This window comes from Coenobita brevimanus, chromosome 94, assembly GCF_032717465.1.
Source record: "Coenobita brevimanus isolate Jiangsu-jjx chromosome 94, ASM3271746v2, whole genome shotgun sequence".
Taxonomy (NCBI): domain Eukaryota; kingdom Metazoa; phylum Arthropoda; class Malacostraca; order Decapoda; family Coenobitidae; genus Coenobita; species Coenobita brevimanus.
In genome coordinates, this window is record NC_137047.1 from 8812548 (window position 1) to 8830488 (window position 17941).

Genomic DNA, 17941 nt, shown 5'->3' on the forward strand with positions numbered 1-17941 from the left:
TAACTGAAGTCTAAAAACAGTTTATAAATCAGCCTAAACACACAATTTTAGTCTAAAATATCATCAAAATCGGTAAGAAAAATCAGAACTCATTGTTAAACTGGGGCTTGGCCATCGTTAGGAGGGATATGGTGCAATTTCTACCCCCATCATTAAGCCTGGGTATCGTATATCGAGGTATTACTGTATTAAAATAATGACTCAGGGACATAAAGTATCATACAAAGAACCAACCCAGCAGAGGTTAAATAAGAGTTTTTCAATGCTCACATGTTGGTATTGCTCAGTGCATGTAATAGTGCATGTTTCATTTGCTACTGTTTAAAGTTGAAAGGAGCCTTATTGATTACGTTCTCGTACATAATTCGACACTGGGTAGTGTTGCTCATACGAGGGCAGTGAGAGGAAGATGTGAGGTTTGTCAGACCATATGATTGTGGTATGCAAGATCAGAGTGAGAGGAGTGAGGTGGACCAAGAGAGAGAGGAGCTGTCAAGGAGAGAGACTGCAAGTCAAGAAGCTGAGGAACAGAGAAATGGCAGATGAATATGCGCCAAAGTAGGGGAGGAGTTAGAATCAGTGGATCTGGATAGCTTGTGGAATGTATATAGGGATTGCTTAGTTAGGAATGCTAAAGCAGTGTGCGGTGTGGCAAGACAACAATCCAGAAGAAAGGTATGGCATGGTGGGACGAAGAGGTTGAAAGAGCAGTGGAGGAAAAGAGGAAGAAGTGGCTAGAGTGGATACAGCACAGAGGTTCAGTGAAAGAAGAAATGCATATTTTGAGATCAAGAAGCACTTAAAGAGACTAGTGAAGAGGAAAATGGAGGAGGTAAATGATGATCTAGGAAGAAAAATTAATGCAAATTACTCTGAAAATAGAAAGTTATTCTGGAAAGAGGTGCTGATATGTAGTAGTGACAAGGGAAAGAAATGTGAAAGTGTGAAGGATGTAAGTGGTAGATTATTAGCTCATGGGGATGATATAAGGACTAGATGGAAAGAATATTTTGAAAACCTGATGAATGGGAATGGAGAGAGCAAAGCAACTATTACCATGATTGGTTTTTGGGGTGTACAGAGAAGGAACGCAGTCCCAGGAAACATGACACTCACAGTAATGAAGAATGCTTTGAAGCAGCTGAAAAATGAGAAAGCAGCTAAGGTTGATGCGGTGTGTACAGAGATGATTAAGCGTTGTGGAGAGAGTGGAATGAAGTACTTGTTGGAGTTATGCAAGAAGGCATGGATGAGTGAAACTCTGTCAGTAAAGTGCAAGAGGGCATTGATTGCACCCTTGTACAAAAATAAAGGTGAGCGAAGTGGGTGCAAAATTATCGTGGCATATGTCTATTGAGTGTGGTAGGGAAGGTATATGGAAGAATTATTATAGAGAAAGTAAGAGAGATATCAGAAGTCCTGGCAAAGTGATGAACAAAGTGGCTTTAGGAGTGGCAGTGGATGTGTGGATCAAATATTTACAGTAAGACAGTCAGTGGAGAAGGAGTGAAAGAAGGACTATAAGGTATTTATGGCATTTATGGATCTGGAAAAAGCATATGACAAAGTCGACAGAGAAGGATTGTGGAAGGTTTTGCGCATTTATGGTGTAGATGGTTAGCTGCGAGGTGCCATTGTGAGTTTTTATGATGGTAGTGAGGCATGTAAGGGTAAATGGCCATCTAAGTGATTCGTTCACAGTCATTGAGGGCATGCATCAAGGTTTTGTGATGTACTCATGGTTGTTCAATGTATGGGGTGATGAGAAAAGTAAAAACACAAGTAATGAAGAGAGATGGCATCAGTTATGAATGGTGATGGATGGAATATCTCAAATTTGTTGCATGCTAATGATGCAGTGCTACTTGCAAATACTAGACAAGAGCTCGGTAGGCTAGTGCAGAGTTTTGTAGATGTCTGTGAGCATCATGCCTTGAGAGTAAATGTAGAAAAGAGTAAAGTAATGGTTACTTAGAGAGAAGGTGACTCCCAGTGTGATGTTACAGTGAATGGAGAGAGACTGGAATTGGTGAGAGAGTTCAGATACCTGGGTACAGTGATAGGAAAGAGAGGAAAATGTGTAAGAGAGGTGGAAAGTAGAGTGACACGTGGTAGGACAATAGCTGGTGCTATGAAGGCCCTGATAAAAAACTGAGGCATGAGTGTTCCAGCTGCAGGAGGTTTCTATGAAGGAGCGTTAGTGCCAGCTTTAACATACAGATGTGAGACTGTGGTTTGGCTTGAAAATGAAAAGTCAAGAGTGAGATCAGTGGAGATGGGACTGTTGAGGAATGTGTGTGGAGTACAGAGAGTGGATAGGATACGGAATAATGTGGTTCGTGAACGATACGAAGGGAGGAAGACTGTGGACACCAGAATTGAAGAGTTTACTGAAATGGTTTGGTCATATGGAGAGAATGGATGACAATAGTGGTGAAAAGGATATATCTGAGCAAATTTGAAGAAGGGAGGAGGTGAGGTAGGACAAGAAGAAGGTGGACAGATATGGCAGATGAGTGTGTGAGAAAGAGAGGTATGGAAGTTAGTGAGGTTAAGGGACTGACAAGAGACTGAGTTGGCTGGATGAATTTTGTGCAGAGAAGCACATAACCAAGAATTTGGCACCTCTTTTTAATATGACACCATGTGGATTGACTGTATCAGATAGGTATATGTGAAGCTACAGAATGTGGTGAAATTTGGGGTTACCCCATCTGATGGAGCCAGGATTACAAGGGCTTGAATGACGAGTGAGTGGAAGCGTGGCCCATTGAACTGGGCAAACTTAGGCTGTCTGGACATAGCTACTTCTCACCCTGCATTAGGGTGGGAAAGGATGTCTGGATGATGATGATGATGATGATCAAAGTTTCTTAGTGTGGACCTTTGTGTTACCTTAGTATTGTAACTGTTGGTTCTTATGTAACATAAGCACCTAAAGGTGATGTTTATCAATAAGCTTGTCCACATTTGCAGGGAGAGAACAAGAAAACCATTACACCTCACCTGGTAACAGAAATAATGCTGCAGTTAGTGTACCCAAGACTGGATATCAATGTCACCAAAGGACTAAATCACTTGCTGAAGTCGCCGTTCTGTGTCCACCCCAAGACTGGCCGTGTTTGTGTATGTTTTGACCCAGACAAAGCGGAACAGTTTGACCCTTCAGCCGTACCCCACTTAGGGTTAGTATGAACATTTTTAAATAATTGTTTGCAGAGTACATAATCCTCATTAAAGTTGAGACAATTTGGTATGTGCAGTATGTGTACTCCTTTTTAAGTGATTATGATGTCGTTGGAAGATACAACCTGCAGTAATTCATTATGTGGTACAGTAGCATGACAGAATCAGGTTCTTATAGCACTGCATGTATAGGAATTTCTGTCACCTCTGTAACACATGGCATTTTCCTGGAAATGGTTTAGCCAGTATGTTAAAGAAGGGCAAATAAGTATTAAATGTGGAATGTTAGGAGATAGGAATGGAATAGGGGGAAATTAGAAGAGAATATTGTGGAAAGTGTAGAAAGAACAGGAATGGAGAGTTCTGAGTGAATGTTTGTGTAGGTATGTTGGTGCCCACATGAATATGTAGGTGTGACACTTTGGTGTAAGCATATTGCATTGATTTGAAAAGTTAAGATTGAAAATTGTGAGAACAGCTGTGTTCATGAATAAATGTGAATTGTTTAGATTGGATTGTTAAGAAACAGACATGAAAAACATGAAATAAGAAGGTCTGGTGATCAGTGGTAGAAGAGCGCACGAAAGTGATATGATTTTATGCATATCTCTGTATGTGAGAATGTAAGGGATGGACGATTGTTTTTGTCGCTGAGTAATAACGGTATTTGTGGCCAAGCAGGCCCATCAACCACAGGTTAGCAACCGTCCATGCAGGGCTGTCTTGTGCAGTGAACCAGTTTTCCCTTGCGATAGGCAGCACATCACCACAGCGAGGCACAGGGAAGAGTGTGGAGGTTTGGTTCCAGGTTGATGCCACATTAGTGTCTCCATCCACTGAACAGTCACCATAGTAGTCTCCACTTCACCTCGTTACTTGATAATAGTGGTTACTACCCAGCATTTAAATACTTTCTGGGACACAGGAAACCATTGGGTTCAGTGTAGAACAAGCTGAAGTTGAAAGAAGAATAAAAAGTGACAGGGATGAAGGGAGAAATAGGAAGAGAGGACGGCAAACACAGGATAACGAAACAAATTATTTGACATGATAAAAAAAAAGAGAGAGAGAAAGATAAAACACACTGCAAAGGTTACCCTCATCTCTTCAAATACGATAGCTGTCAGAATGATTGTATCTCCCAGACATTTGTGAATTACGTCCAAAAAGGAGAAACACCTAATGTGGATGGTTTTGTTGGAGGTACAGCCATGATTTCCAGGGGTTGGAACAATGCATGTAGCCCATTTCAGTGACCCTTGTTGATAATTCTAATTTTGTGCTCTCTCTCTCTCATGTTTCTAGATCCTACTGACCCCTTAATATTGTTGGGAAATAGTTCCATAGGGAGAGAATGCACAATCTTACATTTCACTGACTCATTATTTCATCTGTTTGCCACTTTCATGCTGTAAGAAACAAGCATTTTCAGTCAGCTAGTACTCTTATAAACAGTGGGATTTAGCTATATATTTTGTGTGCTTCCATTCAGATTCACAGTGACTTGCTAATTACTGTACAGCATATGATAAGAAACAGACGTTTGAGTGTTACAGCTGCACGAGGCTTACATGACGGAGTGTTGGTGCCAACTTTAACATCCAGGTGTGAGATTGTGGTGTGCTGTAAAAATGAAAAGTCAAGAGCAAGAGCAGTGGAGATGGGACTGTTGGGGAATGTATGTGGAGTACAGAGAGTAGATAGCATACAAAATACTGTAATGCAATTTGTGAAAGATGCGGAGTGAGGAAGTACCGTATTTGCCAGTGTATAGGGCCGACCTATGTACAAGACTACTCCCAGTATTTCTATACAGAATAAGGGCTTATAGGTATACTCTGTGCATAGGACAAGCCTCAACTCTTTAGACACAGGGAGCTTGCTGCCCCAGTATCCCCAGTCCTTTATCACTCTTCCCACTGACCAGTGAAGTGATACTATTACCATGTTGCCAAGCAACACAGCCTTTTGTTAGGTTTTACTTTGAACCAGCTTCTTCTATGGGTTTTACAGGCATCTATGTTGCATATGCCACCTCCGATATCAAAATGGACTATACATTTAATATTCGAGTATAAACTCATCCATCCATCCATCCATCATCCAATCCTACATTGCCCCATGAGGAGCGTAGGAGCCCGGGGCTAAGCAGTTGGTCCCGACTCATACTGTATTAAAAACTTGAAATCATGTTACCATGAATTTTATAAAATAAGTTAAAGGAAAGTTACATTTTATTAAAGTTGCCACATAAACTGTCAGTGATTAAAAACCTTCAGAACCAGTATCATCCACATCTGACATCATCAGTTCATAAACTTCATCCTGTGTTAAAGTTTCCATTTCTTCATCATAAGGATCAAACTCCGAATTCAAAGGTGTAGCTTCGGCATTGGCTTCCTCTTCCTCATCTGCCCACAAAATATCATGTTCTGTGCCATTGTCAGAACTGGATATTCCACATTTCTTGAAAGAGTTGATGACTGTTTCCACAGAAATATCATTCCATGCCTTGATAATAAAATCACAGCTCATCCAGACCTGAAGCACCCATATTCTGGCCACGTGTATATGACTTTTTACCACTGATCATCCACTCATTCCATTGCTCACGGATGCGGTCTTTGAATGTTCAGACAGACATCAAGTGGTTGTAGGACTGAAGTTAATCCACCAGGAATAACAGCAATGTCACTGTTGTTTATCATTGTTGGTAACTAATGAGCCCTGCTTCAGATAACTAATGAGCCCTGCTTCAGATTTGGCAACCCTGCATTTGGTGGCGATTTGTAAACAACCCAGTCAGTCACTACCAAGACACACAATGGTGTTCATGGTGTGGGCTCAGCAGGTTACTCATCTTTCTTATGTCCTCGTGGCTATATCCATGAAGATTATATATATATATATATATATATATATATATATATATATATAAAATTTTGCCCTCTTATAAAAAACAAGTTATGTTTGATGATGATGTTAGTAATTTTGACAGTTTTTGACAGTATATGTACTATACTGTATTCAGAGAAGGCCAGATGAGTGTTTGGCGATGTTCCCAATCACACCTATGGATCCTATAACCACAGGATATAGAGATTAGAATTTTATACCTGGTGTTTAGGACGAACCCCAGTTTTGAGCATTATTTTATAAGGTTCAAGAGTCGCCCAGTACACCAGCAAATACGGTATGTGGACACCTGAATCGAAGTGAGTGTACTGAGATGGTATGGTCATGTGGAGAGAATGGATGACAGTAGAGTGGTGAAAAAGGTATATCTGAGCGAATTTGAAGGAGGGAGAAGGTGAGGTAGGCCAAGAAGAAGGTAGTAGTAGTAGTAGTTGTTCCCTAGGCAGTCTGGCTGAACAGCCCTGAGTCCCTTAGGAAGGCCATGGCCGAGACTGGGCTTTCCCACAGAGCTCTTAAAGAGTGTATGTTGTGTTATTGGCATAGGTGATTTTGTGCAGTGCAGTCTTCCATAATGTGCTTAATAATATGAGGTGCTGTGTTACATCCTGGACAGGCATCAACGACAGAGTCATCCAACCTCTTCTGGTAGCTTAAGAGTGCTCGATGGTGCCCACATCTCAGCTTGGCCAGGTGGACCTTGTCCTCACGAGGGAGATAGGATTCAGAAGGGTGGATGTCAGGAGGCCGTGCATGTGGCTGTGTGTTGTCTTTAAGTGACTGAATGGAGCGGCAAGTGATTTTAGTGTGGATGTGCTTCTGGAAGCTGGTCTGAGGTGGGCGAGGGGGGAGATGAACAGTATTTGTGTATGATATTGTGTGCTGGGTGTTGTTTTGATGTTTCTTGGTGTGGGTGGATGTGCTGCCATGTAATGTAGTGGATGTTGTGGGTTTCTGGAGGCTGCAGCAAGAATCTGGGTGCCTTTCATGTCAAGGTGATCCTTGACTTTGAGGACTTTGGTTTCTTGATGTAGGTGGTCTGTGGGTGTAGTAGCTGTGCAGCCTGTGATTATTTTTAGGGCCTTGTTCTGTATGGTCTGTAGAGTGTTGTAGTGTGTTTTGGTGAGGTTAGGAGCCAGGCAGGGCTTGCATAATTCAGCACTGAATGTATGTATTATTTGTATACTGTGGTGGTGGTTTCTTTGTTGTGTCTGAATGTTGTATGGGCAAGTGACCTCAAGGCATTGAGTCTTGGTGTTATTTTGTGTGTGTGTGTGTGTGTGTGTGTGTTTTTCTGCTGTCCAGTTTGTGAGAAGGGTCACTGTAGATTTGGCTGGGACTATTTTGAGCCTGTGTGTGGTGAACCATTCATGTAGTTTGTTGAGGTAAGGTTGGAGGATGTGTGCAGCTGTGTTTGCATTTTGGTGTGTACATGTAAGTGTTATATCATCTGCATAGGAAGCTGTGTGTATCTGTGGTGTGTGGGGTGTGGGTATGTCATGCATGTATAGGTTAAAGAGTGTAGGGGACAAAACAGATCCTTGGGGGAGCCATTTGTGAAGTTTCTGACGTTAGAAGACTGACCGGCAAATGTTACATGTGCACATCTGCCTGCTAAGTAGTTTGCCAACCGTCTTTTTGTGTTATTGTGCATGTTTGTGTTGAGTATTTTGTTTGTGAGGTTGTGGCAGGGGCTGGCATCAAAAGCTTTGCTGATGTTCAGTGACTAGGAGTGTTCTGTATGGTGGCCTAGCTGAATTCATGCAATCAAAAAATCTCTGTGTAAGGTCTTTAAGAAGGGTGTTTGTGGAGTGTAGTGGGCTAAAGCCGTGTTGTGATTGGACTATGGGAATGTGAGGTGTGACTAATTGTAGTACCAATCATTCAGTGACTTCAGAGGGGGTGCAGAGGAGTGTGATGGGGCGGTGCAAGGAAGGTAATGTGGGGTCTTTGTTGGGTTTAGGGATAGTGATGATAATGCCATGCTTCCAGATGTTGGGTATTATGTTGTGTGAGTGGCTGTAGTTTGATGTGTTGGTGAGTGCTTGTATGCCTTGTGGTCCAAGGTATTTAAGGTGAAGGTGGTGGAGAGGTATGGTGGATGAGTGTGTGAGGAAGAGGTGTATAGAAGTTGGTGATGCTAAGGGACTGACAAGAGATCGAGCTGCCTGGATGAATTTTGTGTGGAGTAGGGCATGACCCGGGGATTTGGTACCCCATTTTGACGTGACAACATTCAGATTGACTCAGTTAGATAGGTACTGTATATATGAAGCTACAGTTCATGGTAAAACCTTCTGGCCTATCTGTTGGAGTCAGGATTCCATGGGCTTGAATAGTGCATGGAAGTATGGCCCATTGATTGGGCAAACTTAGGCTGTCTGGATTCCACTATTCCTCACCCTGCCCTAGGGTGGGAAAGGAGGTCTAGATGATGATGATGATGATGATGATGAATCTCACCCTTGTAACATTTTGTGTTCAGGCAGCTTATTGAAGAAATCAATGCCTATGATGCCGGGAAAACTGTGGAGGAGCGAGGGTCTGTGCCAGGCTACAAGAAAACCTCCATGAAAGAATCAGTTGCATTGTTTGAGACTTTCCTTTCTGGTCTAGCAAAGGAAAATACTGCCCGGCGGAGAGATGAGAGTGGTATGTATTAATGGGGATATTTTATTACAGTGTACTGTAGGGCACATACTGTACTTGACTATGAAGTGGGGAAAAAAAAAATGGAAGAAATCTTTCTATTTAAATGCTGTTGTAGTGTTTTGGTGATTCTAGTTCTAGCTATAGAAAAGATATGGGAATGGAAAATAATTGAGAATAAAAGTGATAGACTATCAATATGTCATAGGGTACTTAGATTGCAGTGATTTTGGAGTAAAGTGCTTGATAAGGTAAAGGAAGAGCAGTTGTCAAGGAAAGGATAATCCACTTAAAGGAAATGGAAAATTGGGGGGGGGGGGGAATGAAAATGGTAAAAAAGAAGAGGCAACAGATATCAGTGATTTATGCATGTTGAGGGATAATTTATTAACCCCTTCAGTAAATTGCCCCCCCCCCCCCACCTCCAACAAAATTGTTATACTGTATTTGGGTTAGGGCAATGTCCTTTGCAATAAAGGACTTAGAAGCACTTCCCAATATTTCTTCATTGTGAAGTTTATATTCTGACTAAAAAAAAAAATGGGCTGTAGGCAGCATGAATAAAATATGATGAACTCTGGTTGCAAAGTTAAACAGTCATTTGCTGGTTTTGGACTACAAGAAAGTTAAAAATGACCTTGATGTGGTACTGTACAGTATTAGCACAGATTGTGTAGAAAAATTGCCTGTGTTAAAATTTTGCATTTTAGAAAAGTGATCCACACCGTGAGGTAATATATATGTGTGTATGTATATATATATATACAGTACCCTCGCGTCCAACATGCGTTAGTCCAGCACGATTCGGGTCCAGCACGGAGAGCAATTAATTAGTATTATTTAATACAATTTAATTACTGCAACACGAGTGTGTTAGCATAACACGCACAGAGCTCCGAGAAGTGGGCGAAATCCGCAGAGTTCACTCTAGCACGATCACCCCCGGTCCAACACGGTCATACTGGACATTCCCATGATGATGATAGCCAATGAAAAACTTCTGATCAAGTAGCCTTCCCCGCCCGCTATCGTGACGTGATCGTGATGCCGCCCAATTAAAAACACTTCTGGTGTCATGTGATGTTTTGTTTACATTTCTTCCGCCACAGAGCCACTCAGTTGCATAATTACATTGGAAGGTGCTTTTTTCATGCTGCATTTTCTGCCCTTGTTACTGCATTTTACCCTGCTCACGATGCCTAGGAAGCCTTCTGAGAACCCCAAGAAGCGTCGGCACCTCCCTCAGGCCACCAAGCTAGAAAGCATCGAGAGGAAGAAGAAAGGGGAGAGGAAAGTTGACATTGCCAAGGCCTACGACATGAATGAAGCTAACATGATCATAATAAAAAACTTAAGACAAGATCCTGGCAGCCGAAGGCTATCACACGGCACTTCATACCAGGTTTGCCGAGGATACGATGGTAAATCGGAACGGTAACGTGGTAAAATTGCCGACGATACCACGGGCATTTGAAATTCATCTGGATGGATTCCTGCCGAGCATACGACGGGGAAAACAGTGTGACCAAAACCCAGGCAACTCGACAGAGAATGTATTGTACTACAGCATTGAACATTTAGCCTGACACTGAATACATATTAATATTTTAGAATAAATATCAATCGATTTGAAACCCTTCTCATCGGCGTGCGTACCAGTTTATAAACAAAGTTGCTTCTCCTTATTCTCTACCGAGTCAGTGACAGCGATCACTTTCCACAGTCACGAGACGGGGCTCTGGCAACAGTTTGAGAAGCTTGCACTTTGCCGAGGATTACAGGGCTAGGACAGGCAGAAGCAGGACCTTCCATGGCTGTGGACGAAGATAGTGATTCTGAGTGTGATTTCGAAGGATTTATGAGGGAGGTTTGATTTCGAAGGAGGAGCAACAGCCATTACCCGCTAGTGACGCCAGCAGCCATCCTCCGGGGACCCAGTAGGACTAACTACAGCCTTGGATACCACCTTCCATTCCCAGCAAGCCCACCAACACTATCCTAAAAGGTTAGTTATCATTCATAGCACAGTACCATTTATTATAATTACAATAGTACCAATATATGTATAGGTATATGGTAGGTATTTAGGGTGACTTTTCTGAGGGTTGCTGACATAATTCATTTTCCCCCTTAAGTTCTATTGTTAGTCCAACACGTTTTTGGTCCAACACGTGACCCATGCATGACAATATTACTGTGCTGGACGCGAGGGTACTGTAAAAGAAGGGTACAAGACATGAAAACAAACAACCCCTTCCTTAAATAATGTTTCTGCATTCCATGACACTATCTTAACACATTAGAGTCTCTCTTCAGTACTGTATATATATGTTTGGTGTCTTTATTTTTATGTAAAAGAAGGGTACAAGACAAGAAAACAAACAACCCCTTCCTTATAAAATGTTACTCCATACCACGACGCCATCGTAACACTACCGGTTTGTTTATGAAATACGAAGTCCATAGTGTCTGATTCCTTTCGTACAGTAATTTGAGACGTAATGTTCATCTCTATTAAAGTACACTAAATATGTATCAGTATATAAAGATAAGTATTATTCTTCATGAAATGAACTTAAAAAAACAAAACTCAATAAAACCCGTCCTTTCATACATTTAAGAAAATACAAAGTCCATTTAGTGAAGGAATACACTATATCTCCAAAACAAATGCCTGGATATACTGAACTTTAGAATCACAGACAACACAACCAGGTTTTCAAAAATCAATTACAAGTACCAGAAGCCATCCTAACATGGGGTGATCGAATTTCCATATCGCTTGGCGCTAAACTGCTAAATTGCTAAACGCTAATAATGCTGTAATTTCGGGAAGTATTATTTAATGCTGCAACTGTTTTTTCCAGTTTTCACTAACAGAAATATAAGACTGCATCCTTCTAAGATGCTCTTGTATCGAATGAAACAAAATATCAGTAAGAGATGTCAGCTTAACAAGGGTTTTTGAATTTCCATATGAGACAGATGTCTGTTACAATGACTTAACAAAAGTCATGCTAGCCAACCTCTCCAATCTGATTCCCGTGCTAGTTAGTGATTGGATAGCAAGTGATCATTATTGCCTTTCTGAAGGTCAGCAAGGAGTTCAGAAGTGATCATGTACTAAGAGTTGGGGGAACGCTAGGTGCTAAATTGCTAAACTGCAAAAAAGTGTAATTTCAGACAGTACTGTTTAATGTTGCAGTTGTTTTTCCCGTTTTTCAGTAACGGTAATACAAAACTCTTTCCTTCTATTATATTCTTGTCTCGAATGAAACAAAATATCAGTAAGAGAAGCCAGCCAAACAAGGGTTATTGAATTTCCATATGAGACAGACGTCTGTTACAATGACTCAAATGTCATGCTAGCCATCATCTCCAGTATGATTCCCGTACTAGTGACCGAGTGGATGGCAAGCAAAGTGATCATGACTGCATTTCAGAAGGTTAGCAGGGAGTTCACCAGTGATCATGTTAGCCTGCAAATGTAGGGTGTATGCTAGATGCTAAATTGCTAAACTGCTATACCGCTCTACCGCTAAACCCCCAGACCGTCACATGGCCAGTTGTAAACAAACCCTAAATTTTTTCTTGAGTATGGGTGTTTCTAATCATAAAATCTGAGTATATACACAAGTGAATGTAGCTTTTTACAATAAATCAAAGGTGTTTATGCTCTAAAATATACTTGACTGCCAAACAGTGAGATGATCCTCTGTATAAGTGATTCTTTTAAATGGAGCCAAGGTCTTAGCCTCGCCTCCAGGATGCAGGGGGATATTTGAAGGTGATTTTGAAACAAAAAAGTGCGTCTTCCACCCCATGAAATACGGTATATGGTTATAAATTGTAGCCCATCATCGTCACTGATGTTTATACTATCAGGAAAAAAAAAAAAAAAGAGTAAATGTACAGAAATGAAGTGAGAGTAAACCTTATTCAGGTGAAAACTAGCTTCCAACAACTTTCCAATATCACTGTGAAAAATTTTTCCCATGACGTGCAGTCACAAAGGACATGTCCATATGCTGAATTTCACGAGCTTTCACATGAGCTTGGTTGCGATTTGATATGTCCAATAGGTTTTGAGTAAATCGAAAAAACAACAAAAATCGCCTAAAAACATCTTATTTGTTTATTATATTGTGTGTTATTAGTGACACTGTAACAAACATATACAGTATGTAAATTGTATCCAGTTTTGTAGCCCAAAAGTTAAGGAAGCCCATGATATAATTCACATTGTTATAACCCTTATTGTTATTGAGAAAATGAAATTTGAAAAGTTATGATGGATTGCATGCGGTAACAGCACGTACGCTTTGGCACGTATGCTGAGTACAGTGTTCGTCAGATGTATCGAGCGCCCTGCGTCCCTCCTAAGAAACAAACCTTTCAACATTGAAAAAACATATAAATAATGCATTTTATTTACCTGTAGTGCTTCGTAGGGTAGCCTTTATGTTTCTTCACGGACCTGAGACGTCTTGGAAGTGAAAGGGCGAGGCTCCTGAGGTGCTGGAGGGGTATTTTGTCCCAGGAGTCATGAATGGCGGCTTCCAGCTTAGGCAGAGAGCTCACGTCCTTCCCTTGGAGACTCTTCTTTACTAGGTACCAGAGGTTTTCAATCGGGTTGAGGTCTGGGCTATTTCCTGGCCAGTCTTTCATGAGTGATACCTCACAGTCACGAAGCCAATTGGTGACCAATTTGGCCTTGCGAGCAGGTGCACCATCCTGCTGAAACACTCATGCACCTGTTAGCTCAAATGAGTCTGGTAAATGATCACACAGAAGCTCCAGGTAAACATCCTGATTCACTCTAACGTTCTTGGGAAGCACAATAAGCTTCCCCAAACCTTGACCAGAGAAACAAGCCCATACCATGAGTGAATCAGGATGTTTAACTGTGCTTTCTACGTCCCATGGGTCAAGTGGGTCACTACCTTTGCATCGATACACACATGCTTCTCTGTTACGGGTAACACTAAACGTTGCCTCATCAGACCACAACACTGACAGCCATTGCTCCTCACCCCAGTTTAGATATTTATTAGCAAAGGCAAGCCTACGAATTCTCTGGTTCTTGGTGAGAAGAGGCTTTCTCACAGGCCTGTGACTTGTGTAACCAAGTTCATGGACCCAACGAGACACTGTTCTCACAGACACCTCACCAAACATTTCTGGGTTGCTCTCCTTTATTTTCCTTGCATTCACACGAGGATTAAACTCCACTGCACATTTTAAAACATTAACAGACCTTGGGGAAGTTTTCCTAGGGAACTTCACCACTGTTTTCCAACCAAAACCGCACACACCAATGATGCACTGTCGATCGAGCCACACCAACCAATTCACTAATTTCCTTTGTCTGGTGGCCTGCCTCCTTTAGAGCAATGATCTTGGATATGATTTCACTCGATAGTTCACGGGTAGGTGCCATAACAAAGTGGTGAAGGCCAAAACACTGTGGGACACTCGGTAAAAAATGGCACAATTTGAGAGGGAGACGCGGCGGAGTTCCTCTCTCTCAGGCAGCCCGTGGGCGACTGAGGCGGGAAACAACCAGCGTGTCGGAAGGCCTCAGAGTACCTTGATGTCATGCTAGCGCCGCAAACTTGTGGCCTCACTCATCCCTGAGTGGCATTACATGAGTAATAAACCCCAGCCACTCCTTGGATATAAACCTACACGAGTTTCATCCGATTGGAGCACCTTAATTACCCACTAAACCACCAAGCACCATAATTTGGTTATATGGTTACCACCCAGAGTAGTACATGATTTCCCGGTGGACAGGAAACCATTTGGCTTGTCACTCAGTGTAGAGCCACCCCTAGGCAGAAGAAAGAGGAAAGAAAGACAAGAGGGAGTGTAAAGTCACCCGCAGGCAGGAGGAGGAGGAAAGAATGAAGGAAAAAAAGACAGAAGAGGAAGGAAAGAAGAAAGGAAAGGGCAGACAACCAAAGCAATACTACATTGAGTGAGTGGATGGTAAGCATCCCCACCTACCACATATAAAACTTGTTCATGTAAAAATAGCTTCAAATATTTTCCCAGCATCCTAGCCCAAAATTTTGCACCCACTGTGCAAGAGCAAAGTCTATGTCTAGATGCAGAATTTCACGAGCTTTATGGTGGTGTTTTTGGAATTTCGATATGACCATTAGTTTTCGAGTAAATTGCCAAAAACTATTTTTTTAAAATTCACCAAGCGTGGTGGGGGAGGGAAGAGGGACATGGGTGGAGAAGAGGGGGATGGAGGGGATTTTTTAAAAATTCATCAAGCATGGTGGGGGAGGGAAGAGGGACAGGGGTGGAGAAGAGGGGGATGGAGGAGATATGTGTGTATGTGTTTGTGAGAGAGAGAGTGAGAGTGAGTGAGTGAGTTGAGTGAGTGAGAGAATGATTGAATGAGATGGGGTGGGGGGGGGGTAGTAGGGCAGTTTTACTTTCTTGTCTTCCTCCCTGTTCCCCCACCCTTCCCCGCTTCTCATCCCCCTGCCCTTCCCTTCCCTTTCCCCCAGGTCTCCCCCACTCCCACTTGCCTCCCTCCCCCTCCCCTGCTTGTAAACCCCCCCTGCCGTCCCCCTGCCCTTGCCCACCCCTGCATTGCTCGCTGCCACCTGCCTGGCTGTAGCCTGTCAGTTACCCTCTCACTGCCTCACCTGTCTGCATGTGATGTTTGCTGTCTCATGTTTTAGCAATAGTATTGTTTATGAAGATAATAATATTACCTATGATGTTTCTGTGTCAGTCTCTGTTGACTAAGGTATATGAGAGTGGTTTTGGGCCTGGAATGCATCTCTGGCTTTTCTTCAGTATCTTATGGGAACAATTGCTTCGACATGTACTGCATGTCAGAAAAAGTCCGAGTTAGCAGGGGAAAGTCCAGACATTGCTTTTATCGGACTTTTGCTTTTTTTGGAATGGCTTGGGCCCCAATTAGTCTGTTATAGTGAAGTTTTACTGTATATGAAAAATGCTATGAAAAGTAAACTGGGGTCTGACTGACCCAAGGTTACCTGAGCAGGGATATACAGTAATTTATGTTGTTGGTGTGAAAATTATCAGCATCATTATTTTCAGCTTCCTTGTAACCCAAATCTCGCAAACCAAGGTTACCTGAACAGGGTTATATATAATTTATGTTGGTGGTGTGAAAATTATCAGCATCATTATTTTCATCTTCCTCGTAACCCAAATCTCGCAAGTGGTCAGTTGAGGTGAGGGGTTGGGACAGCAGGCAGACATCATATCAGTTAGAGGGTAAAGGAATGATGAGGACTGAGTAGTAAATTGGAGAATTTAAAAGTCAGGGAAGAAAACGGTGCATTTACAGTATAATGGAAAAGGAAAATGGTGAGAAAAATAAGAAATAGTGGTGAAGGTTAGAATATACAGTAGACTCTTGGTTGAAGCAGGAAGTACATATGCACTTCATTAAAATTTTTCATTTTACCTTACCAAACTGTCAATGTGTCTTTAGTAAATGGGGTAACTAAAAGTACCTTAATTTTACAGATATGACAATGGAATTTTAAAGCTGGAAAGAGTCCTTGGCATCCTGCTGCTGGGAGCTTTTGCAAGAATGGTTGAGAGAACTGAAGAATCCTCTGTATATAGAAGTAAATGTATAGCAGGTACTTTTAAGTGTACAAATCACATTAACTTACTATAATCAGATGACCTGTTGTATAGTATTTAGTATTTTATGCTTGCTGTCTCCAAAGATTTTTATCCATCAAAGAGCCAGTAAGTAATGCATGGGTTAAATGAAAGCTGTATCTCACTCTTTCATATCGAAAAATATCCTCCAAGCTGGAAAAATAATCATCTGAAGGTAGCAAGAATAAACCAGAAAACATGTTGCCAGGTGGAAGGGGTTAATTGCATGACCAAAACCTTGCAGAACCTCTTCAACCTGAGGATGTAATTTACATTTATACAGGTAATCAATTTCCTGTACACCAAGAAACAAATTACCACAGTGGGTGGTAATCATATAACCAAATTATGATGCCTAGAGAGTTAGTGGGTAATTTAGGCGCTCCAATCGAATTGAGCCGATGCTGGTTTATATCCAAGAATGGTTTGAGTTTACTACTTACGTAATGCCACTCAGGGATGAGTGAGGCTGGTCACTCTCGTCCTAAATGTCAGGACCAACTTGCCTAGCCCCAGGCGTCAGTGCTTCTCATGGGGCAACACAGGATTAGATGATGTAGCTGTAGATGTAAATGTTCTTTCATATGTTTACAAGACTGATCCAGATATAGTGAAAAAACAACATTGGATTTCCCATTTTTTTTTTTTTTTTTTTTTTTTTTTTTTTTTTTTTTTTTTTTTTTTTAAAGGAAGAAGGAACCAAAGGCCATGAGCCCGCAGTAACAGTTCCCTCCAAGAGAAAAACAAAATACAATATAGAGCCAAATTCAAGATCCAATCATTTTGAGATGCCTGGACACACTGCGTTTGAAAGACTGGAGATCATAGGCAGCAGGAAATACAGACAGAGGGAGACAGTTCCAGAGCTGACCTGTTGCATAAATGAAAGACTGGGAGTAACGGTTAACTCTTGCATTAGAGAGTTGGACAGAAAAAGGATGAGAGTTTGCTGCCAGACGGGTGCTACGCGCCCGTCATAGAGGTGGAGGAATGCAAGCAGACAGTTCAGAGGAGCAGTGATCATTAAAGTAGCGATAGAAAAGAGATAAAGATGCAACAGTGCGGCGAAGAGACAGAGGTTGAAGGGAGTCAGTAAGAGGAGGAGAGTTAATGAGACGAAAAGCCTTTGATTCCACCCTATTGAGAAGAGCTGTATGTGGGGAGCCTCCCCACACATGAGAGTTGTACTCCACACAGGGGCGGATAAAACCCCTGTATAGAGTCAACAATTGTGCAGGGGTAAAGAAAGAGCGGAGTCGGCTTAGCACACCCAATCTCTTGGAAGCAGATTTTACAAGAGATGTAATATGATTTTTCCAAGATAAGTCCCGAGTAAATGAAACCCCAAGCATGTTCAAGGATGATGCAGGATTAAGCTGAATATTATTAAACATTAGTGGGTATACCTGTGGAAGATTTTGTCGGGTTGATAGGTGTAAGAACTGAGTCTCAGATGCATTAAAGACAACCATATTATTTTTACCCCAGTCAGAGATACGAGCCAAATCAGACATTAGGTGTGCCATAG

The 17941-nt window shown here is 41.8% G+C and overlaps 1 protein-coding gene across 3 annotated transcripts in view; it reads left to right on the forward strand.

Annotated features, from left to right (window-relative positions):
* Prim1 (DNA primase small subunit) overlaps window positions 1–17074 on the forward strand; it is a 64359-nt gene extending 47285 nt beyond the window's left edge. The window contains exons 7-9 of one of the 3 annotated variants that reach the window (XR_013899648.1): window positions 2977–3185; window positions 8589–8751; window positions 16270–16355. Coding sequence is in view for 2 of the 3 variants with exons in the window: in XM_080282749.1 (XP_080138875.1) it covers window positions 2977–3185; window positions 8585–8751; window positions 16270–16289 (396 nt within the window). In the remaining variant the exon portion in view is untranslated. Of the gene's footprint in view, window positions 1–2976; window positions 3186–8584; window positions 8752–16269 lie in introns of all 3 variants that reach the window. The other 2 variants (XM_080282749.1, XM_080282750.1) reach the window with 2 other exon arrangements.
* Window positions 17075–17941: the final 867 nt, after the last annotated feature.